General features: G+C 39.6%; 1 protein-coding gene across 9 annotated transcripts in view; it reads right to left on the bottom strand.

Annotated features, from left to right (window-relative positions):
* ART3 (ADP-ribosyltransferase 3 (inactive)) overlaps positions 1 to 25721 on the bottom strand; it is a 151168-nt gene that overhangs the window by 20715 nt on the left and 104732 nt on the right. For 8 of the 9 annotated variants that reach the window (XM_086704826.1, XM_086704831.1, XM_086704829.1 and 5 more), the window contains 2 exons: positions 16180 to 16257; positions 7231 to 7942 (listed from right to left, as the gene is read on the bottom strand). In XM_086704826.1, coding sequence (XP_086560952.1) covers positions 7231 to 7942; positions 16180 to 16248 — 781 coding nt within the window. In that variant the 5' untranslated portion in view covers positions 16249 to 16257. Of the gene's footprint in view, positions 1 to 7230; positions 7943 to 16179; positions 16258 to 17427; positions 17542 to 25721 lie in introns of those variants that run through there. The other variant, XM_086704825.1, reaches the window with a different exon arrangement.

A 25721-nucleotide genomic window follows, 5' to 3' on the forward strand; every position in this document is an offset into this window, starting at 1 on the left:
CTAAGGGTTTATCAATTTTGTTAATTCTTAAACCAGCTCCCAGTTTCATTGATCTGTTCTTTTGATTTCGATAGCATTGATTTCTGCTCTAATCTTTATTATTTCCTATCTTCTTCTGGATTTGGGTTTTACCTGCTTTCTTTTTCCAGCTCTTTAAGTTGTAGGATTAGGTTGTGTATCTGAGACCTTTCTTTCTTCTTTAGGAAGGCCTGGATTGCTATATACTTCCCTCTTATGACTGCCTTTGCTGCATCCCAGAGGTTTTGGGCTGTTGTGTTATCATTTTCATTAGCTTCCATGTACTTTTTAATTTCTTCTTTAATTTCTTGGTTAACCCATTCATTCTTTAATGTTTCTTTAATATTTCTTTTAATGTTTCTTTAATGTTTGTTTAATGTTTCTTTAACATTCTTTAATGTTCTTTAATCTCCAAGCTATTTGTGGTTCTTCCAAATTTTTTCTTGTGGTTGATTTTGAGTTTCATAGCATTGTGGTGTGAACATACGCATGTCATGATCTTGATCTTTTTGTACTTGTTGAGGGTTGATTTGTGTCTCACTATGTGATCTACTCTGGAGAATGTTCCATGTGCACTCAAGAAGAATGTGTATCCTGCTGCTTTAGGATAAAATGTTCTGAATATATATTAAGTCCATCTGGTCCAATGTGTCAGTCAAAGCCATCGTTTCCTTGTTGATTTTCTGCTTAGATGATCTGTCCACTACTGTAAGTTGGGTGTTGAAGTCCCCTACTATTATGGTATTATTAGCAATGAGTTTATGTTTTGATTTCTATATTTGGGTGTTTAAAGTTTGGGGCATATGTATTTATAATTGTTAGCTCTTTTTGTTGGATAGACCCCTTTATTATGATATGGTGCCCTTTTTCTTCTCTTTTTAGAGTCTTTGGTTTAAAATCTAATTGGTCTGATGTAACTATGGCTCCTCTGGCTCTTTTTGACATCTATTAGCATTAGAAATGGTTCTCATCTCCTCACTTTTAATCTGGCTGTGTCTTTAGTTCTAAAATGAGTCTCTCATAGGCAGCATATTGAGGGTCTTAATATTTTTATGCAATCTGATACCCTATGTCTTTTGATTGGAGCATTTAGTGCATTTACATTCAGTGATTATTAGGTAAGAATTTAGTGCCACTGTACTACCTCTAAAATCAGGGTTTCTGGAGATTTTCTCTGTTCCTTTCTAGTCTTTGTTGCTTTTGGCCATTCTATCCTATTCAATGAGTCCTCTTTACTATTTATTGCAGGGCTGGTTTAGTGGTCATGAACTCCTTTAGTTTTTGTTTGTCTGAGAAACTCTTTATCTCTCCTTCTATTCTGAATGACAGCCTTGCTGGATAAAGGATTCTTGGCTTCATATTTTTCCCAGTCAGCATACTGAATATATCATGCCACTCCCTTCTGGCTTGCCAAGTTTCTGTGGCGAGATCTGTTGCTAACCTTTTTTGTCTTCTCTTGTAGGTTAGGGATTTCTTTTCCTTTGCTGCTTTCAGGATTCTTTGCTCATCTCCGTATTTTGCAAATTTTACTATATGTCCTGGTGTTGGCCTGCCTTTGTTGATTTTGATGGGAGTTCTCTGTGCCTTCTGGATTTGATGTCTGTTTCCCTCCTCAGATGTGGGAAGTTTTCAACTATAATATGCTCAAATAAACCTTCTTCCCCTTTCCCCCTCTCTTCTTCTGGGACTCCTATGATACAAACGTTATAATGCTTTATGGAGACAATGAGTTCCATATGTATACATTCGTGATCCAGTAATTTTCTTTTCATTTTCTTTTCAGCTTCATCATTTTTCATAATTTTATCTTTTCTTAAATGTTTATATGTGAGAGAGAGAGAGAGAGAGAGAGAGAGAAAGAAGGAATGAGTAGGGGAGGAGCAAAGAGACAGAGAGACAGAAGATCTCAAGTGGGCTCTGTGCTGACAGCAGACAGCCCAATGCAGGGCTTGAACTCACGAACTTTGAGTTCATGACCTGAGTCAAAGTCCAACACTTAACTGACTGACCCACCCAGGCACCCAAATTATTTTATCTTCTATATCAGTTATTCATTCCTCTGCTTCTCCATCCTGGTCATTACAGTCTGTTTAGCATCTCGGTTACTGCATTTTTTATTTAGGCTAGTTTTTAGGTCTTTTGATCTCCATGATAAAGGACTCCCTGGTGTCTTCTATACTTTTCTCAAGTCCAGGTAGTACCCTTATGACTGCTGTTTTAAATTGTGGTTCAGGCATATTACTTATACTTATTTTGATTAGATCCCTGCTCATGACCTCTTCTTGTTCTTTCTATTGGGAAGAATTCCTGCAGCTTGTCATTTTGTTTAGATCTCAGTCTTCTGTGTGTTAGGAAAGTCTGTTATGTTTCCTGCTCCTGAGAGCAATAGCTGTATTAAGAAGTCATAGGCTGTTCAGGGCTTCAGGATACACCTCAGGAAGTGTTTTTGGTATATGTTGTGTGCACTGTTGTGTTTTGGCTGTTCTTTTCCTTAGGTCAGTTCTCTGCAGTGCTTCTCCTTGCCTACAGTGGGAGTGTTTGGCCTTGTCTAGTGTGTAGAAAATTTTAACCCTGTGTGTTTTGATCTGCTTGTTTAAAAAGGCTAGATCCTTGGGCACCTGGGTGGCTCAGTCGGTTGAGTGTCTGACTTTGGCTCAAGTCATGATCTCACGGTTCGTGAGCTCGAGTCCCACATGGGGCTCTGTGCTGACAGCTCAGAGCCTGGAGCCTGCTTCGGATTCTGTGTTCCCCTCTCTCTCTGCTCCTGCCCTGCTCACACTCTGTCTCTCAGAAAGTAAATAAACATTAAAAAAAATACTCGAAAAAAAAAAGGCTAGATCCTATTTCCCCTAGAGCTGAAGCTTTGCAGCATTCTATGGTTAGCAGACTTGGTACTCGTGCTGGTCTTCTGGGGTAGGGGCCCACTGCTGCTCTGGCTCTCAAGTCCACAGTTTAAAAAAAAAAAAAAAAGACATTCAGAGTACAGGGAGGCAAGGGCTTGGTATAAGCACCTCAAGCCTCCACTAGTTTCTGTGCCTCTCTCTGAAGCCCACTGGTGCTGACAGGAGGGGTTAAAAATGGTGTCAGCCTATTCTCATGACCAGAGAGGGGAGTGTGCACCTGCTGCTGCTCAGGAAGCCCTCACAGAAGAGCGAACAATCTCCCTTCTGGTGTCTCAGGCTTCCATCAGATACCTGCCTTCACCTTTTCTAAAACAGCCTACCTGTAATTATTACTTTGAGAGGTTTTGTCCCTGAGATCCCATTAGCTGTTTCTAGATAGCAGCAGGGGATGCTGGTTAGATTCCAGTTTAGCATTAAATCTATACAATCATTTGCAGTGGCCTTTGTCAGAGCTCTCCAAAGAAATCGTGCCTGTGAGCCTCCACAAATGTCTCTCCTTGTGGCTGGTTTGAACATTAACTTGCTGTGCAGCCTCTGCCTGACCTTGTGGGGATGCCCACAGTGGCAGGCATATTCCTCTCTTCCCTCCTCACAGGAGCTCATATTGCACTTCCACATGCAGATCTGAGCCCTGGCTCATTCTTAGTCAACCCAACGGCTCCACCCATTTTGTTCTTTAGAATCCAATTCACAACCAACTCTGTGGGTTCCACTGCCCATCTTTTGTCTATCAACCAGGTATCAGTGATTAATTTGGCATATAGCTAATGCAGCCAGGGCTTCTGTGTAACCAATGCCTCCACAAATGGCATTTGGCTGAATGCATCAGGAGCACCAAAAGTGGTATCATTTTGTCAGCCTAGCTTCAAATGGGTTTCTTGGCTATAATGTGGTTTAGGTGAACAGGTTTTGGGGTGGGTGGTGGGGTCCTAATTTGTAGCATTCACTGATTTCCATGGTAAAACTCTCAACCATGGTTAACTTCAAACTCCTGTGATATATGAGGAACTGGGAAGAGATGTATGCCCACAATCAGCTCCCAAGAGCTGGTATGAACCAGCTCTAACTGGCTTGGTTTTTGGACAGGTCCATTGTATGGTTGATGAGGGGAATGGGTACTTTTCCCCGCAATGCAAATTTACTCGCTCTAGTCTTCATCTGTCCTCTTAAGGTGAATAGTTAGTTTCACTGACTTGCAACTCAGGTCCAGGATTAGGGTGAGGCAAATGAGGTGCCTATGAGTGCAAAATTTAAAAGGCACTTACTCAGGATCATGCAAGTTTGCAGATGGCACAAGTGTATGATCCTAAGAATAAGGACCTTCCTTAAATTTTGTGCCCCAGGCACCTCAATGACCACACAGTTTCTGCCATTAAATCAAAAGCAGATCAGCCTCCCACCCTGGCATGATGTCTTATCAGCGCTTCCCTACCTGTTCTTTTTTATCTCATAGTGCCTTGGACATACTGAATCAAAGTCTAAAAGTCTATCCCACTTCTGAAGCCCTACTGTAATACTCATTCTGCTTCATCAGTGGTTCTGGTTTTGGGTTCAGCTAGACCGTCACACTGCTAAGACCCAAAAAGGCTCTCCTCCCACCTGTTTACTTAGTTTGGCAGAAGAATAGAAGGGAAGGAACACTGCACACTATTTAGCAGCAGGGCAGCAGCAGATACATACCTTTGGCGCAAGTCCTCACAGCTGCCCAAGGCTATTCTTTAATCCCAGAATTATAGCTCAGGTACAAGGAAACACATTTATACAAGTGGTTAGAGGAACCATTCTAGTTTAGTAGCCTCATGCCACATAAAGACGATGATATCTCTGAGACCAGTCCATGAGTGCAGTTTCAGGACTCAGCAAGAAAAACACCTGGGTATGTCATACCACATTCAGGAATGCCCAAAACTATGGCTTCCCCCAAGTATTTATAGTTTATTCACAACCCTCCCAGCTCAGATGCATTTTACCAATCAAGGGCTATGTTTACCCTTACGCAGTGTTCCATGTTTACACAGCTGCCATTCGACCTTCAACAGATTACAGAGAAACAGTGTGAGGAGAAGAGCAACAGGAGGTCATTCCCACAGGATAATGGAGAAAGGGTTTTGTTAACCTTTCACTCACATACACCAAGCCACAACATCATTAAATTTCAGAATGCTGGGGATAAAGAAAACATTGTAAAACCATCCAGAGAAAAGAAATAAGGTCTCATTCAAAGCTTTAGTAATTAGAATGGCTTCATACTTTTTTTTTTTTTTTTTTTTTAAAGTTTTTTTTTTTTTTTTTTTTTTTCCAACGTTTATTTATTTTTGGGACAGAGAGAGACAGAGCATGAACGGGGGAGGGGCAGAGAGAGAGGGAGACACAGAATCGGAAACAGGCTCCAGGCTCTGAGCCATCAGCCCAGAGCCCGACGCGGGGCTCGAACTCACAGACCGCGAGATCGTGACCTGGCTGAAGTCGGACGCTTAACCGACTGCGCCACCCAGGCGCCCCGTAGAATGGCTTCATACTTTTTAACAGCAGCACCAGAAACCAGAAGACAATGGAAGAATGACTCCAAAATTCCAAGGAAGATATTTCCCAAACAGAAATAGAAACCTACACAAACTATTATTCAAGCCTATAAGTAGACTTTACAAATATGTAAAGTCTTAAAAATTTCCCTCAATGTCCCTTTTCTCAGAAAACTTTTAGAGAACCCATACCCCTGCCAAACAAAGGAGTAATTCAAGAAAGAGGAGAAAAATCTAAGATATAGAGGATTCCTCACAGGGAAGAAGCAAAAGAAAGTCTCAATAATTGTGAGGAGAGATTTTAGACTATTCAATAGCAGGCCTAAAGAGTATATCACAGAGCAGTTTGATGGGAGAATCCAGAAGGAGTATATTCAAAAAAAAAAAAAAAAAACCCATAAGAGTGTCTGATATGTCTGATGTATTAAGAAGAGATTTATATTTCAGGGCACCTGGGTGGCTCAGTCAGTTAAGTGTCTGACTTCAGCTCAAGTCATGATCTCATGGTTCATGAATTTGAGTCCCACATCTGGCTCTGGGGCAGCTCGGAGCCTAGAGCCTGCTTTGGATTCTGTATCTTCCTCTCTCTGCCCCTCCCCTGCTTGCACTCTCTCGCTCTCTCTCTCTCAAAAATAAACATTAAAAAAAAAATTTTTATAACAAAAAAAAGAAGAGATTTATATTTCTAAGGATTTGGGGATGAATTATTGATGGGATATTAAAAACTAAGGATACAAAAAAACTAATAACTCTGGGTAAAAGAGGTATTTCAAAAGGTACCAGTCTTTACTACAGTGGAAGACTGGAAAGGGGACATACACAAACACTGAGGAGGAGGATGGTGGTTATCACATATGTTTGGTTTACTGCTATAACAGCTATTTCAAACTCCCTTCTCTCTTGCCTCCCTACCCTTGAGAGGAAAAGCTAATTACCTTCTTTCCACATTTTTCTTCAAGTTATAAATTACCAAGTAGCTATTCTGGTTAATGATACAGAATCAGAAATCTACTAGCAGTTTCTGGGAAAGCTTTTACTTTCCTTATTAAACAGGCAGATTTAGCTGCCATCCAGATCCCTTCCCTTTCTTTTTGTCTTGAACATGGATTGAGGCCTATAGCTGCAACAGTCATACTGCAAATATGAATCCATAAACCCAACATGCTAAGATTGGTGGAACAGAATAGAGTCTGAATTATTGATGATGTAACTGATGAGGTCTAAAAAATCTAACAATCAAGAGATAACATTCTGAAGCCCGTTATTAAAAACTTTGGCGGAAAAATTAAAAATCGATACCACTGAGGAGTGAAAATTGGGGACAGGGAGTGGTGGGGCAGGGAGCTGCTATTTTTCATTGTAAGCCTTACAAGCAGGAGTATGGACCAGGTACTTCTTTGTCAGCAGGACTGTTCTGTGCATTTTGTTTAGCAGTGTCCTTGGCATCTACCCATCAGATACTACTGGTAGCAACTAGGGATAACCGTGACAATCAAAAGTTCTAGTTATTGCCAAATGACCCAGCAGGGCAAAACTGCCCCTGGTTAAGAACCGGAGCCCAACAGTATTTTATTTCTTTAACCTTCTAGAATGCTAGAAATGTATTCTTTTGATAAAATTACATTTCAGGAAAAAAAAACCTAATTATACGAAAGGAGGTAGACTGAAGACCATCAGCATCATTTCTCTTTTAAAATACCTTAAAGTTTCTTTTCTGACCTTTCCCTGGGGCTAAGAATCCCACTCCTTCCCTTCCAGACAAGCACAGAGAGAACAGAGATACTTACCACCTAGAAATGCACACTCATAATGGCTGCAGGTCTTGTTTGTGCTTTGAAGGATAAGGTTATTGCTGGTCCCATCCTGTGACACGTTAAAAATCTCATTCAGAGGTATTAAAATAATTCTTTCACTTTCTTTATCAAAAAAATTTTCAATGGCAACTCCAAAGCACGCGTGGATGGTTAACAGAATGTGTTGGTCATCAGGAGCTTGAGGCTTGGCTGAATATGCCAGAGTGAAATGGCCCAATCTGGCTTGGTTGAGCCCTCCAAATTTAAATGAGGTGTCCCGGCTTACACTATACACCACATTTTTGTAACTTTCCTCACAAGGTCTTCTCAGCAACTGCAGGGCTTTTGTCAGGTAAAAATGAAAAGCTTTGAACTGGAAGTCATAGACATATTCTTTTCGAGAGAGACCAGCCATCCTCACAGCTTCATTGAACATACGGTAAAAAGCAGTCTGCTCTTGAGCTTCCGAAACATATGCCATCAGTGCTATTCCATGGTTATCTTTAAAACTCATAGGGAGAAAGATCTGCGTCTTCCTGGCTTCCCACTTCACTTCTGCATTTTCCCACACAGCCTTCAAGAGTGCATGGCTTGCTTTTTCCTCCTTGAGCAGCTGGGGAACATATTTGACTTCCATTCTGTCAGTGCATTTCAGGTATTCATCATCAAATGCATTTTCTGCCATGTCTAACATTTCAGCCTTCACCTTCAAAGGAAAAGGAAAAGGAAATTAACACCCTTGAAAGAAGATATTTGCTGCATATCATTTTCGCTCATTTACTGTCCCCACCCTCTCATGCCCTGCCTAGAATTTCTCCCTTGCTTAGAAAACAACTTTGGACATGACTTTTATGTAGGAAGTATATTCCATTGCTACTGATAACTCTTCTCAGCTGTGACCTATTTGTATTAAATAGTAAATGTGAGCAGTGAGAAGTATGGCAACAATTATGCCTGTAACTCATTCATTTGAACCTTATGATGCAGAGGAAAGAATGAGTGTGAAAGCGAAGAAGTGAGTGGCAGTCCTGGTTTTGAACAATATTCTTAGCTAGATTGCCTCAACCCCTTAAGACTGCTAAATGAATCAAATATCACGTGTGAAATACTATACATGATAAACACATAATTGTAAATATTCCTTCTCCCTTGTCTATGTGGTTTGAGTAGGACTGATTCTGCACCTTTGGCTCCAATGATAAGCAATGATGCAGATTTAAAAACCAGGGCACTCGCAGCGGGGAGGAAAAAAGCTTTCTTCCTCTGTATTCATAAGCTCTAAGGATAATATTGGCTTCGGGCAGTCAATAGTTATCCTTTTAGTTCCATGGAGAATCCTGTTTATAAATAAAGCCAACAAAGGAAGGTTTGCAGAGCTAAAAGGTAGAGAGACAAGGCCCTGATAACATTAATTAAGGACCTGGGTCTAGCTGTACCTGAAGACTTTATTCTACCTCAGTTATAAGTATCAATAAATTCCCTATTTGCTTTAGCTAGTTTGAATAGTGTTTCTGTCATATACAATTGAAAAGGGCCTAATATATCTTTAAATGATACATATAACATAATAAGCAGGGTGGTGAAATGTAATTAGCACTGGCCTAGAGCCAGACAGATCTGAGTTCAAATTCCATAAATAGGTCTAGTTGGATATGAGAAAGTTACTCGATATTTCTGAGCTTCAATTATTTCATCTAAAGGAAATAATATCTTAACTGCAAGACTGTCGTGTAAAGAATTAATGACAAAATGAATATATGCAAAGCCCCTACCCACAATGCCTACCACATACTAAGCCTTCAACAAACTGTGGTTATCTTCATTATTTTATGATAGGAATACATGAACTACTATATGTTCCTCAAGGATTTGTATCACATTTACCTTTTCAATTCCAAGCTTCTAGCATAGCAACTAGCAAAATATTCAAGTGAACTAAATGAAAACCCTGTACTCTGGCCTATAGATCAAAACACAGAATGAACAAATATGCCCACGGACACCATTTAAGGATATCTACAAACAAAAGGATAATGCCCTTACCATTTTCTCTTTCCACTATCCTATACTTGTAATAGTACATTGGCTACATAAGCTGCAACCTAAGCTGGAGACCTCAGTTGAAACGTTAAAAAGATCCTTAGGCCAGGGGCTGTTAAAGCTGCATCCTCCACGTGAATGAGTCTTACAAAGTGTGTGAGTAGTGTGTGTGCATGAAAGTTTGTGGTGGGGTGAGGGGAAAGAGTTAAGGGCAGGGAGGGGGGGGGGAAGAGAGAGAGAGAGAAATAATCGATTTAAGAAAGCAAAATAGATAACCCAGGTTGGCTATTTGCTTCCTAACATCACTCTTCTCTCCCTCACAAACTTCTTGAAAGAAATGTCTACCCTTGTCATCTCCATTTCATTTCCACTCATATCTCAATCCTTCCTAATCTGGCTTATCATTCCCATTCCTCCACCCAAACAGCTCTCATTAAATTTCATATATTGGAAATAAATAAATAAATAAATAAATAAATAAATAAATATTAAAAAAAGAAAAAAAAAAGGAACACCCCTTATATTCTTTTGAAGACCCAACATATCCTACTAGCCATTAAATGCTGGAGTTTCTTAGGGATACTTTTTTTTTAATGTTTATTTATTTTTGAGAGAGAGAGAGCATGAGCAGGGGAGGGGCACAGAGAGAGAGAGAGAGAGGGAAACACAGAATCGGAAGCAGGCTCCAAGCTTCGAGCTGTCAGCACAGAGCCTGATGTGGGGCTCGAACTCATGAACCGTGAGATCATGACCTAAGCCGAAGTCGGATGCTTAACCGACTGAGCCACCCAGGCGCTCCTGGGATACTTATTTTTTAACTCTCAACTCTACTCTTAGGCAATTGTATACATGTCCATAGTTTCAATTATCATCTAAATACCTCTGACCTGTCCTTGTAAATGCCAAACCTGTATTATCAACTGCCTACTTAGTAATTCCACTTGAATTGCTCAAAGACCCTTCAAATGTTAATAGTCTAAGACCAAACTTATAATCTTACTGACTACAACCACCAACAACAACCTGGTCCGTACACAGAACCATCTATTCATTTTTTAGTTTTCCCAGGTATCCTCCTCCCAGTCACCCTCTGGAATCACTCCATCACTAAGACCTAACAAACTTCTCCAGAGTGTTTTCTGTATGCCAATCACGAAGTGTTCATGTATATTAATGAACTCATTTAATCTTCATGGCAACCCTGTGAGGTAGGTACTGTTATAGTCCCTTCTTAAGGATGAGGAAAGTAAGACAGATTAACCTGTCTGAAATTGAGATTTGAAGCCAGGAAATCTGGCCCCAGAATCTGTCTTTTTAAACAAAATGTCCTGTTTCCAGTGATAAAAACCACTGACATTGACGCAGCTCTTTCAGAAGACTTTAATTTTCTCCTTGTAACAACTCTTATGAAAGGATAGACAGACAATTCATAACACCACTTTACAAATGAAGAGACTGTGCTAGCATCAGAAACTGTCTTTATTACCAGCTACAAAATATTCTTCTGGGGAAGTCCTTGAGACCCCTGAACTCCTGGGTCTGTAGGTCAGTTTCCTGATGTGGGAATTTGAGCTACAGGAGATCAAATCACTGCCATCTCCTACCCAAGAAAGGTACTTTTCTCTGCAGCACAGAACGTACCACAAGGTATCTTGGGCACCGATGCCTGATTTATCTTCAAGACTTAACATATTATAAGACAGCACACCATGAAATGACTTCCCACATTCCTCACATCATATCAGAGGCACATCATATCATATCCAGTATGTTCCAGTCTTTTCTGCATGCCTCTAACCAGTCTCCACAGGTTTAATTTTAGACATCCAGTCTTTCTGGCCCAAGGCCACAGTTGATTGTGTGTTCTGTACAGTGAGTGCCTTGAGCAGTGAAAAAGTTCACAAGTGCCACCACCATTCAGGGACAACTGAATGGACATTAAGGGACATGTCCAAAAGGCTACATGAACACACTGATTATATTTTCTTCCTCTGATTCATCCACTGAAACAAAATCCCAAACTAAGGAAATTTAATTACCTCAAATTTCCTACAAAAATATTATTAAAAATGTGGAAATGACCTGAATGTTCACAAAAAGAAATTGGTTAAACAAATTACAGAACATTCACAGAACACACATGAAAATTATGTTACAAAACAATGTTAAAAATGCATAGCAAAACCCCAGGGAGATACCACTTCACATCCATTAGAATGGCCATAATAATGGGGGGGGGGGAGGGAAATTAATGTTGGCAAAGATGTAGAGAAACTGAACCCTCATACATTGCTGGTAGGAATATAAAATAGTGCAGCCACAGTGGAAAACAGTTTGGCAGTTCTCAAATATTAAAACATAAAGTTACCGGGGCACCTGGGTGGCTCAGTCGGTTAAGCGGCCGACTTCGGCTCAGGTCATAATCTCACGGTCCGTGAGTTTGAGCCCTGCGTCGGGCTCTGTGCTCACAGCTCAGAGCCTGGAGCCTGTTTCAGATTCTGTGTCTCCCTCTCTCTGACCCTCCCCCATTCATGCTCTCTGTCTCAAAAATAAATAAACGTTAAAAAAAAATTAAAACAAACACAAAAAAAAAACCCCATAAAGTTACCATATGACCCAGAAATTTTACTCACAGGTATATATCCAAGAGAACTGAAAACATGTTCACATGAAAGTTCATGAAAATTCAGAGCAGAATTATTCATTCATAAAAGCCAAAAAGTGAGAACCCAAATGTCCATCAATATATAAATGGAGAAACAAAATGTGGCATAATCACACAATGGAATTATTCAGCTCTAAAAAGTAATGAAGTCTAGTATATGCTACAACATGAATGAACCTTGAAAACAATATACTAGGTGAAAGAAGCCCCACAAAGGGCCAGATACTGCATGATTCCATTCAGGTTAAATTTTCAGAATAGGCAAATCCAAAGAAACAGAAAGTAGATTAATGGCTGCCAGTGGATGCTGGGAAGAGGGAATTGGGACTGACTGCTAATAGCTACAGGGCTTCTTTTTGGGGTGATGGGAATGTTCTGTAATGAGATAATGGTGATCATTGTACAACATAGTGAATTTACGAAAACCACCATATATTATGCACTTTAAAAGTGTGCTTTTCAAAAAGAAAAGGGAGATGACCCAAATAGATAAAATCATGAATGAAAATGGAATTATTACAACCAATCCCTCAGAGATACAAACAATTATCAGGGAATACTATGAAAAATTATATGCCAACAAATTGGACAACCTAGAAGAAATGGACAAATTCCTGAACACCCACACTCTTCCAAAACTCAATCAGGAGGAAATAGAAAGCTTGAACAGACCCATCACCAGCGAAGAAATTGAATCGGTTATCAAAAATCTCCCAACAAATAAGAGTCCAGGACCAGATGGCTTCCCAGGGGAGTTCTACCACACGTTTAAAGCAGAGATAATACCTATCCTTCTCAAGCTATTCCAAGAAATAGAAAGGGAAGGAAAACTTCCAGACTCATTCTATGAAGCCAGTATTACTTTGATTCCTAAACCAGACAGAGACCCAGTAAAAAAAGAGAACTACCGGCCAATATCCCTGATGAATATGGATGCAAAAATTCTCAATAAGATACTAGCAAATCGAATTCAACGGCATATAAAAAGAATTATTCACCATGATCAAGTGGGATTCATTCCTGGGATGCAGGGCTGGTTCAACATTCGCAAATCAATCAACGTGATACATCACATTAACAAAAAAAAAGAGAAAAACCATATGATCCTGTCAATCGATGCAGAAAAGGCCTTTGACAAAATCCAGCACCCTTTCTTAATAAAAACTCTTGAGAAAGTCGGGATAGAAGGAACATACTTAAAGATCATAAAAGCCATTTATGAAAAGCCCACAGCTAACATCATCCTCAACGGGGAAAAACTGAGAGCTTTTTCCCTGAGATCAGGAACACGACAGGGATGCCCACTCTCACCGCTGTTGTTTAACATAGTGCTGGAAGTTCTAGCATCAGCAATCAGACAACAAAAGGAAATCAAAGGCGTCAAAATTGGCAAAGATGAAGTCAAGCTTTCGCTCTTTGCAGATGACATGATATTATACATGGAAAATCCGATAGACTCCACCAAAAGTCTGCTAGAACTGATACATGAATTCAGCAAAGTTGCAGGATACAAAATCAATGTACAGAAATCAGTTGCATTCTTATACACTAACAATGAAGCAACAGAAAGACAAATAAAGAAACTGATCCCATTCACAATTGCACCAAGAAGCATAAAATACCTAGGAATCAATCTAACCAAAGATGTAAAGGATCTGTATGCTGAAAACTATAGAAAGCTTATGAAGGTAATTGAAGAAGATTTAAAGAAATGGAAAGACATTCCCTGCTCATGGATTGGAAGAATAAATATTGTCAAAATGTCAATACTACCCAAAGCTATCTACACATTCAATGCAATCCCAATCAAAATTGCACCAGCATTCTTCTCGAAGCTAGAACAAGCAATCCTAAAATTCATATGGAACCACAAAAGGCCCCGAATAGCCAAAGTAATTTTGAAGAAGAAGACCAAAGCAGGAGGCATCACAATCCCAGACTTTAGCCTCTACTACAAAGCTGTCATCATCAAGACAGCATGGTATTGGCACCAAAACAGACACATAGACCAATGGAATAGAATAGAAACCCCGGAACTAGACCCACAAACGTACGGCCAACTCATCTTTGACAAAGCAGGAAAGAACATCCAATGGAAAAAAGACAGTCTCTTCAACAAATGGTGCTGGGAGAACTGGACAGCAACATGCAGAAGGTTGAAACTAGACCACTTTCTCACACCATTCACAAAAATAAACTCAAAATGGATAAAGGACCTGAATGTGAGACAGGAAACCATCAAAACCTTAGAGGAGAAAGCAGGAAAAGACCTCTCTGACCTCAGCCGTAGCAATCTCTTACTCGACACATCCCCAAAGGCAAGGGAATTAAAAGCAAAAGTGAATTACTGGGACCTTATGAAGATAAAAAGCTTCTGCACAGCAAAGGAAACAACCAACAAAACTAAAAGGCAACCAACGGAATGGGAAAAGATATTTGCAAATGACATATCGGACAAAGGGCTAGTATCCAAAATCTATAAAGAGCTCACCAAACTCCACACCCGAAAAGCAAATAACCCAGTGAAGAAATGGGCAGAAAACATGAATAGACACTTCTCTAAAGAAGACATCCGGATGGCCAACAGGCACATGAAAAGATGTTCAACGTCGCTCCTTATCAGAGAAATACAAATCAAAACCACACTCAGATATCACCTCACGCCAGTCAGAGTGGCCAAAATGAACAAATCAGGAGACTATAGATGCTGGAGAGGATGTGGAGAAACGGGAACCCTCTTGCACTGTTGGTGGGAATGCAAATTGGTGCAGCCGCTCTGGAAAGCAGTGTGGAGGTTCCTCAGAAAATTAAAAATAGACCTACCCTATGACCCAGCAATAGCACTGCTAGGAATTTATCCAAGGGACACAGGAGTACTGATGCATAGGGGCACTTGTACCCCAATGTTCATAGCAGCACTCTCAACAATAGCCAAATTATGGAAAGAGCCTAAATGTCCATCAACTGATGAATGGATAAAGAAATTGTGGTTTATATACACAATGGAGTACTACGTGGCAATGAGAAAAAATGAAATATGGCCTTTTGTAGCAACGTGGATGGAACTGGAGAGTGTGATGCTAAGTGAAATAAGCCATACAGAGAAAGACAGATACCATATGGTTTCACTCTTATGTGGATCCTGAGAAACTTAAGAGAAACCCATGGGGGAGGGGAACAAAAAAAAAAAAAAAAAAAGAGGTTAGAGTGGGAGAGAGCCAAAGCATAAGAGACTGTTGAGAACTGAGAACAAACTAAGGGTTGATGGGGGGTGGGAGGGAGGAGAGGGTGGGTGATGGGTACTGAAGAGGGCACCTTTTGGGATGAGCACTGGGTGTTGTATGGAAACCAATTTGACAATAAATTTCATATATAAATAAATAAAAAAAAAAAAAATAAAAAAAAATAAAAGTGTGCTTTTTTAATGACATGTGAATTATTCCTCAATTTAAAAAATCATACTGAAGCACAGGCAACAGAATATACAATGATTCCACAGACAAGGGATCAGAATATTAAATTCAAAAATAACATTTTAATAATTTAACATATTTTAAAGAAGAGACTTCAAATCATTAGGTATTCAGTAGCGATGTGAAGCAAGCATGGTGGGGAAAGAAATCAAATGAGATATCAGTCTCATATATACATAAAAATATGTTACAGAATGCTCGAAGATTCAACTGCAAAAAATAAAATCATGAAAGTACTATCCGAAAAAAAGAACACTAGATGTGAGAAAATGGTCATTACGTAGTTCAATAAAATACACATAACCAAACACTGCACTGTCGTCTTATTTGAACCAAATACATATTTTAAGAATATTTAATGACAAAGACATTTGTAGCACAGTAGTAACTTAAAAAGCAAAAAAACAGTATGCACACTGTGAACCCATTTTTCTAAATTACACACACACACACACACACACACACACACACACACAGAAAAAAACCAAGAAGACTATACACCAACAGATTAAGACTCTTTCCCTCTGAGTAGAGGGACTGTGGATGATTTTCAGTTTCCTCTGTTTGCTTAATTTTAATTTTTTCAACTTCCTACAGTCAGCCTGTATCAAAGTGTAAAATGAAAAAAAAAAGCTACTTGTAAAAAACAAGTTTACCTATTCTATCCGCTCTCATTTCCATCATCAACCCACATGGATGCCTCAGGCAACATTATATCAAGAGTTCCCATTCCAATGACCACATACTTCCCATTCCAAACATTACCTGGAAAATGTCCATTAGAATCACTGCTGCCAGCAGCATGGTGACCATATCAAAATGTCCTGTCTTCATTTTTCTCTTCTAAATTAAAAGGGAGAAATTCCAATTTAGTTGTCTTAAAAAAGAGGTTTAGGTATGTACAGCAGGATGACACACTATATATATTTTCATTCGCGGTGAGAGTATCATGATGGTCAGGAAGTGATCATCAGTAAGTTTCCAATGGATGTAAGGGCCATTATAATTTGTCTGGTGGTCTAACACTCTCATTCTACAGATGAGGAAGCAAAAGCTCCAAGAACTTTAGCAATTTGCTCAAAATTAAATCTATCCATTTCCAGTCATGTTGTCTCTTCTACCATAGTCAGTCACTGGTAGTCATAATTTCTTCCTGTCTCTAAGTTTCTCCTCAGCATACACAAGAAATAATATAAACTAAAAATCACCATTTTAGATTGGTGATCTCCAAGTTCCCAGTTTCCAAAAGGTCTCCAGTAGTTACTGTCCATGCACATCATGCATTCTCTTAACGTCTTTGCAAGCCAAGTCACACATATTTGGGTAGGATGGAAGGAATGATGAGCCCAGTAGTGGTACAAACCAGAGAGTTACCAAGGGGTCCTCCTTCCCCCAAATATTTACATTCAAAAGAAGCTCAAGGATAAAACAAGTGTCTTGCATACATTTCTGATGGTGGGAATGAAAATAAGAAAAAACTTGGTAAGCAACAATTCTAATAAGATTATACAACTCTATTGGCCATATGCCCAATCCTTGTCCCCGATGTTTATGAGACTGAAAGGGGGTAAACAGGACGGTAAGAGGCCCTCAAGAGCTGAAGCTCTCTCACAGCCATTAAATGAGTCAATTAAAGGTCGGTCTACAGTTCCTTCCACATACCTACAACAAAGTTGACATTACTGGAACTGAACCGAGACCTCTATTTTATCCTACCATTCACCATATTCTGGCATCTGCAAATGGGAATGAAAAGCACGGGGGAAAGGAAAGTCTTCCCTTGGCCCCACATTCCTATTTTTATTCAGGAGCAGCTTCTTTCACTAGAGATCCTAACATATACTACCAAAATGTCACTTTTGTGTTAAACTTCACTTTCTAAAAATGATTCAAAATATAATACTTGATAGATAATTGTCATGAGGCAGTACGTGCCAAGCAAGCTCTGAATTAGGGTTTTCTTGAAAATTCTTTACTTCCGTAGTTTGAGTGTAAATAAGTCAAAATGTTTACCTGGCTTTTCTGCCTGTGGAGGAAGTTTAAATGATGCTAGGTCTCAAACTGTTTCCCCACTCTTTCAGTTGTGGTAAGCGTGTCTTCAGGATAGGAGGTTGTTGACAGTGAGAGCTGAGAAGGGAATACTTTTCTTTTTATAAACACCCCCAGCAGTAGCCTGGCAGTGGCACATTACCCCATTTGTGTCCTGCTATTTATATCTGGCCCCCACACTATCCTTTGGAATCACTGCTGTTAACACATGAAATCTCCAAGAGGCTTGTAAAGCCACAGCAATTCCCTCTAACCACACACCATGTTCAGTTCTGAACCCTACTGTAGGCTTCTGAGAGTGTGATCACCTCCCATTCCTAACCCTTTGACTCTGAGATGTCGAACTAAAGCAAGGATTTTACCCTAGCAAGATGGTTCACATAACTAGGGGAACTTGCTGTGTTAATCTCTGGCAATAATGATGACTATCACCATTCACTCACCCAGCTTACTATTTTTCAGATACTGTGCCAGCTGCTGGGATACACAAGCACGTAAAACAAAGTACTAAAAAGTACTCACGATGCGATAAAACACATTAATATGCATACTTAACCAAAATACATGTTAAAAACCTAAGTGAATTTTAGAAAAAGTCTAGTGAGAACACCAAGAAGGGAAGGATTTGGTAATACTTGGAACTGTAGCTCTCATTTGAGTATGGTACACATAGTAAATATATTGACTGTAACGCCAAAGAACACTTAGAGTTTATGGACTATAGATAAAAAACTGTGAAATGTCCTAGGAAATTTATATATATATATATATATATAAATCAAAATACATTAAAAGAATGTATTGGGATAGTACACTATGTATAATGGCCCCAACCTGGAAACCATCCAAATGGCTAACAACAGTAGAATGGATACATTGTTATATTTCATACAATGGTATTTTGTATAGCACTGAAAATGAATAAACTCTAACCATATGTAAGAAATGTGGATAAATCTTAACATTTATGCATTTAAGTGACTGTATGACTTAATTCATACAGAGTAACAAAATCAAGCAAAACACATCTATAGCATTAGAGTCAGAATTCGGTTATTCTGAGTAGGAGGTATTAACTTGAAGAAGAACAAGGAGAGCATTTAGGATGCTGGTTTTAGTTCTGGGTGTTGACTATGCTGATATATTCAGTTTGTGAAAATTACTAAGCTATACATTTATGTGTATTTTCCTCTGTACGTATACATGTATACATATATTATTACTCAAGTAAACATTTTAAATAAAGTGTACCCATTTTTACAAAACCCATTTCTAATCTTCAGCCTTCAAAACCTCTAACCTCTTCCCACCCCACTGGCTAAGCAATTTAAGATACAATTTAATACACTGAATGGACTCCCAGCAATAACATCATTAAAGAAAAAAGTTTGGTCAAAAGGAAAAAAGAGGGTTTGTACACGTTTCAAGCATTATGTTCACACTGACACTGTTTTAAGTCTCAGGCATGTGAGCCTATGGGAAATGCAGTAGTGGAGTTTTCCTGTCTTTGAAGCTGAAACCTTCCAGATTCATCTACATATCACACAAAAGACAAAGTTCACCAAAAAGAACATAACAAACACCACAGGAAGTTCAAGGCAGGACTGGCCTTGTTTATGCCCAATACGGTTTTGCTCCACTCCTGTTTTATTCCAGTTATTACCTTTTTAAAATTAAGGTATAATTAACATACGATATATTAGATTTAGGTATAACAACATAATGTTTTGATATTTGTATATATTACAAAATGATAAGTCTAGTTAATATGTTACCATACAGTTATAAATTTTTGTGTATGTGGTAACTTTTAAGCCTTACTCTCTCAACAACTTTCAAATATGCAATACAGTATTACCTACAATCACCATGCTGTAAATTACATCCCTAGGACATTTATTTTATAACTGGAAACTTGCACCTTTGACTCCCTTCACCCATTTCGCCCACCACTCCCAATCCTCAACTCTGGAAACTACCTATCTGTTCTCTGTATCAGGGAGCTTGGTTTTTTTAGTTTTGTTTTGTGGTGGGTTTTTTTTGTTTTTGTTTTTTTTAGATTCCACATATAAGTGAGATCATAAGATATTTGTCTTTGACTTATTTCACCTAGCATAGTGTCCTCAAGGTCTATCCATGTTCTCACAAATGGCCAGGTTTCATTCTTTTCAATGGTTGATGATATCCCATTTTATTTACATAGGTGTATATATGTATGTGTATGTATACACACACACAATTTCTCTATCCATTCATCTGTTGTTGGACACATAGTTTGTTTCCATATCCTGGCTACTGTAAATAATGCTATAATGACATGGGGGTGCCTATGTATCTTTCCAAGTTAGTGTTTTGTTTTCTTCATATAAATATCCAGAAGTGAAATTGCTAGATCATATGGTAGTTCTATTTTCAGTTTTTTGAAGAACTCCATATTGTTTTTCGTAGTGGCTGCTCCAATATATACTTACCACCAACAGTACACAGAGATCTCTTTTTTTCACATCCTTTCCAACATTTCATGTTTCTTTTTTTTCCCCCTATAGCCTGACCCCTTTCTTCTGACTGTAGCCATTCTAACAAATGTGAGGCAATAGCTCACTGTGGTTTTTACTTGAATTTCCCTGATGATTAGTGACTTTGATGGTCTTTTCATTTACCTGTTGGCCTTCTGTATGTCTCCTTTGGAAAAATGTCTGTTCAGAACCTCTGCTCATTTTTAAAACTGTTTATTTTTTACTGTTGAGTTGTAGGAGTTTTTTAAATATATTTTGGATATTAACCCCTTATCACATACATGATTTGCAAATATTCTCTCCCACTTAGTACATTGCCTTTTCATTTTTGTTAATAGTTTCTTTTGCTGTGCAGAAACTTTTTAGTTTGAGGTAGTCCCAATTGTGGACTTTTGCTTTCGTTGCCTTTGCTTTTGGTCTCAAATCCAAAATTTACTGCCAAGATCGATATCAAGGAGCTTATTCCCTAGGTTTTCTTCCAGAGTTTTTATGGTTTATTTTCTTACATTTAAGTCTTTAAACCATTTTCAGTGCATTTTTGTGTATGGTCTAAGAAAGTGGTCCAGTTTCATTCTTTTGCATGTGGCTATCCAGTTTTCCCAACACCATCTATTAAAGATACTGTCCTTTCCCCATTGTATATTCTTGGTGCCTTTATCATAATTTAATTTACCATATATGTAAGCTAATAAGCCTCTCTCACACAAAGACTTGCCTCTTGCTGTGGTAGCCCGTGGGGCAGTAGCTATTTAAGAACTCTATCTCTGGGGGCGCCTGGGTGGCTCCGTCGGTTTAGCGTCCGACTTCAGCTCAGGTCACGATCTCACGGTCCGTGAGTTCAAGCCCCGCGTCAGGCTCTGGGCTGATGGCTCAGAGCCTGGAGCCTGCTTCCTATTCTGTGTCTCCCTCTCTCTCTGCCCCTCCCCCGTTCATGCTCTATCTCTCTCTGTCTCAAAGATAAATAAAAACGTTAAAAAAAAATTTTTTTTAAAAAAAGAACTCTATCTCTGTAAGGTATAGTCTCATGGGACCTAGGGAATGCCACCACCAAACCTAGGTGATGTAGAGGCATCCCCTGGTAGCAAAAATCAGGGCACCAGAGAGTAATGTAAGCTCCTTTATAGAAGATACTGGAAAGCTGGAACAAGGGAGAGAACAAAGAATGCATCTATTGGCCACTGTTCTCTAAGAGCGGTTATGGAGCACACCCTGCCCATGTGTGCCAAACCGAAAGCCTGCCCCTCAGTCCAAAGCTCCTGGACAAACAGGTCTTTCTCAGAAACACTAGGTGTGTGTTTCAGTCTGCTATCTCTGCACCTCCCCAGAAGTCCTCACAATGTTCCAGGCACTGAGATACAGGGGGTAGATCAATGAACAAAATAAATAAACACCTTGCTCTTGTCAAGTTTATATTCTTGTGGCAGAAGGGAGTCAAATAACAAAACAAGCAAATTATATGAGTATGTTAGAATATATTAAGTACTACTGTTTTTTAAAAGTATTACAAGGGACACTGGGAGTACATGAAGAATTTACAATTTAAATTCAATGATTAGGGAGGACTCACTGAAAAGGTAATATGTGGGCAAAGATTTGAAGAAGGTATGGCAGTCAGCTACGAAGACTATGGTGGAAGAGCAGTCAGGCAGAGGAAATACAAAAGGTCAATATGGAACATCAGAATAGGTAACCACAGAGTGGTAGGAGATAATAAGGTCACAGAGGTAAGGGGGGGTGGTTGTGGAAAGATCATATAAACCTTTGCAGGCCATTGTAAAAATGCTGGCTTTTATGCTAAATGGAAGGGAGAAAAAGTTTGGGCAGAGGTACGACATGATCTCACTTATTTTTCAAGAGGCTCACTCTGGCTGTTATGGGGAGAAGAGTCTGTAGGGATGAAGTAGGAAGAGCAGCTTGCAGGTTATTATAATAATGAAAGCAGAGATTACGATGGTTTGAACCAGGATAGTGACAGTAATGGTAGTCAGGGTGTGACTGACTGGGTGCCTTGGAACTGGTGGCCACACTGGTCTGGAGGAGGGGCTGTCTGGTTCAATCAGCATCAATCCTGCTTCTGTAGATACGCAGGTACCAAGTGCTGAGGGGCGTGGTTTGTTGTAGGTGGGTCCCACCTCCACTGTGGGCCTGCCTACTGTTCCCTGAAGCCCCACCTTGTTGGTGAGGGGGAGAAAAATGGCCATACCCAGTCTCTCTTCTATGGACCATGTGTCCCAAGCCACTGTGTTCAGGCCATTCTTGCAATGCTTCAGGCGTGAACCAGGTGGTCTGTCCCACTCCAACCACTCCCACGCTTCCCTGGCACTCAGCTGGGATTTAAACCCTGATGTCTTAAAGATTCCTGCTCCATGAGTCCAAAGGATTAGCACAATACTTTGAAATCCATTCACATTGTTGCATTAATCTATAGTTCTAAAACTGCAGTGATGGCTGCACAATTCTGTGAATATACTCAAAACCATTAAATTGTATATTCTAAACAGATGAGTTGTATGGTATCTGAATTACATCTCGATAAAGCTGTTTTTTAAAAAGGCATGACTTGTTGATATATGCAACAACAAAGATGAATCTCAAAAGCATTATGCTAAGAAGTCAGTTACCAAACTGACTATATGGTATGACTATATGGTATGACCAGACTATATATGGTATGAAAATATTTAAATGACATTCTAGAAAACGCAAAACTGTTGTGACAAAAAGCAGATCTGTGGGGGAGATCCAACAAGGCAGAGAAGTAGGTTCCCTTGTCCCTCAAACACAGCAGTATGGAGGCCAAAGGACTTTGAATTCCAAGAGTCCAGGCTGCAGACTGACAAAGATGTCTCCAGGGGCCCATGGGGACAACTTGGCAGGCCATAGCTGTGTGACTGCAGAATGGAAGAGATAAAACACGCCAGATAGGCACAGATGGAAGGGACCCCTTCTGGGGAGAGACAAAAGGAAGAGAAAGAGAGGCTGGGGAAGCACAGGACTGTATCTGGATGAGAGAAAAACCATGGACCAGGACCACAGATCAATCTCTAACTGTGGGGCTTTCTCTGGACTGGGGCCAACTGCCCTGTTCAAGCACCTGGGGAGGAGAGGAGCCCAGGACTAACTAGTTCAGAGGTGCAGTCCATAGTGGGAGAAAGCAATCCCCAACCTGGAGTGCTGTGGGAAGAAGGTATACAACCATTTGGAGGACAAACACTGCCTGCTCCCACCAGCCAGAGGCCATATATCAGTGGCACCGAGTGCATTTCCCCAAAACCAGGACTCATGGAGCAGGAATCTGTAAGACATCAGGGTTTAAATCCCAGCTGAGTGCCAGGGAAGCAAGGAAGTCGTCAGAGCGGGACAGACCACCTGGTTCATGCCTGAAGCATTGCAAGGATGGCCTGAACACAGTGGCTTGGGACACCTGGTCCATAGAAGAGAGACTGGGTATGGCCATTTTTCTCCCCCTCACCAACAAGGCGGGGCTTCAGGGAACAGAAGGTGGGCCCACAGTGAAGGTGGGACCCACCTACAACAAACCACACCCCTCCGTGCCTGGTACCTGCATATCTACAGGAATGGGATTGATGCTGATGAACCAGACAGCCCCTCCTCCAGACCAGTGTGGCCGCCAGTTCCAAGGCACCCAGAGGTTTTCCATTTCCTGATTTAAGTGTTGGACAATTCATGTTCTATATATATATATATATATATATATATAATATATATTATATATACACATATATATTATATATATACATTATATATATTTAGTTCCCCACCCCTTCTTCCTATTCTCCTTATTTCTTCCCTCCTCTACTCTGGTTATTCTGGTTGTTGGTTTGTTTAAGCAGACATATTTAATCTATTCTCTTTATTTACACCTGTTCTATATCTCCTTCTTTATTTTCCTCTCTCTCACTCTGGATTAAGCCATTTGGTTTCTCTGCCTGGTGAATTTTCATTTCTTTTTCCCCACCCCTGTCATTTCTCTCTTTGTATGGCCTCTTCCATCAACCACGCCCCTACACCATTGTTTTGCTGTAGCTGGTGTTTTTGTTTGTTTGTGTGTTTGTTTTCTTTTCCAGGGCTACTTCTATGAACAAATCAAAGCACACCTGGTTGAGGGTCCAAAACATCACTAGGAGTAGGGAAATAAACCAACAGAGAGCAAGTAACAACTCCAAAAAACAACAGAGAGCAAGTAACGCATGCCAAAAAACACCTCTTGAAGGGCCAGGCCCTGGACAGTGTATAATCCCTCTTTAATACAGTAGTGCTTGCAGGTGCAGGACACATAACAAGCTTTTAAATCACATAAAGGACAGAAAACTAGCCCAAACAATGAAACAGAAGAATTCTCCTCAAAAGAAATTCCAGGAAGAAATGACAGCTAAAAAATTGATCAAAACAGATATACACAATATAACTGAACAAGAATTTAGAATAATAGTCATAAGATTAATCATTGGGCTTGGAAAAAAGCATATAAGACAGCAGAGAATCTACTGCTTCAGAGATCAAGGAACTAAAAAAATAGTCATGATGAAATTAAAAAATGTTGTAAATGAGATGCAAAATAAACTAGAGGCAGTAACAGTGAGGACTGAAGAGGAAGCAGGGAGAATAAGTGAAACAGAAGATAAAATTATGGAAAAAGATGAAGCTGAGAAAAAGAGAGAGAAAAAAAATTCTGGACCACAAGGGAATAATTAGAGAACTAAGTGATTCAATGAAATGTAATAATATCTGTATCATAGGAGTTCCAGTAAGAAGAAGAAGAGAGAAAGAAAGGGGTGGAAGGTGTACTTGAACAAATCATAGCTGAGAACTTCCCCAATCTGGGGAAGGAAACAGACATTGAAATCCAGGAGGCACAGAAAACTCCCTTCAGATGTAACAGGAATTGACCTTCTACATGACATATCATAGTGAAACTGGCAAAATACAAAGATAAAGAGAGAATTCTAAAAGCAGCTAGCGACAAATGGGCCTTAACCTACAAGGGTAGACACATAAGGGTAGTAGCAGACCTATCTACTGAAACTTGGCAGGCCAGAAAGGAGTGGCAAGAAATTTTCAATGTGCTGAATAGGAAAAATACGCAGCCAAGAACCCTTTATCCAGCAAGCCTGTCATTCAGAAAGGAGGAGAGATAAAGGTTTTCCTAGACAAAACAAACAAACAAACAAACAAACAAACAAACAAACAAACAAAAAACCTGAAGGAGTTCATCACCACTAAACCAGTCCTACAAGAGATCCTAAGGGGGACTCTGTGAGTGTAATGTTGCAAAGACCACAAAGGACCAAAGACACCACTGCAAGCATGAAACCTACAGATAACACAATGACTCTAAATCCATATCTTTCAATAATAACACTGAATGTAAATGGACAAAATGCTCCAATCAAAAGACACAGGGTATCAGAATGGATTAAAAAACAAGACCCATCTATTTGCTGTCCACAAAAGACCCATTTTAGACCTGAGGACACCTTCAGATTGCAAAGTGAGGGGATGGAGATCTATGATGCTACTGGAAGTCACAAGTAACCTAGAGTAGCCATACTTATATCAGACAAACTAAAGGCTGTAACAAGAGATGAAAAAGGGCATTATATCATAATTACAGGATCTATCCATCAAGAAGAGCTAACAATTATAAATGTCTATGAACCGAGTTCAAGAGCACCCAAATATATAAAACAATAACATAAGCAATCTTATTGGGAAAAATGT

Source organism: Puma concolor, chromosome B1, assembly GCF_028749965.1.
Source record: "Puma concolor isolate L17-30 chromosome B1, mPumCon1.1.hap2, whole genome shotgun sequence".
Classification (NCBI taxonomy): Eukaryota; Metazoa; Chordata; class Mammalia; order Carnivora; family Felidae; genus Puma; species Puma concolor.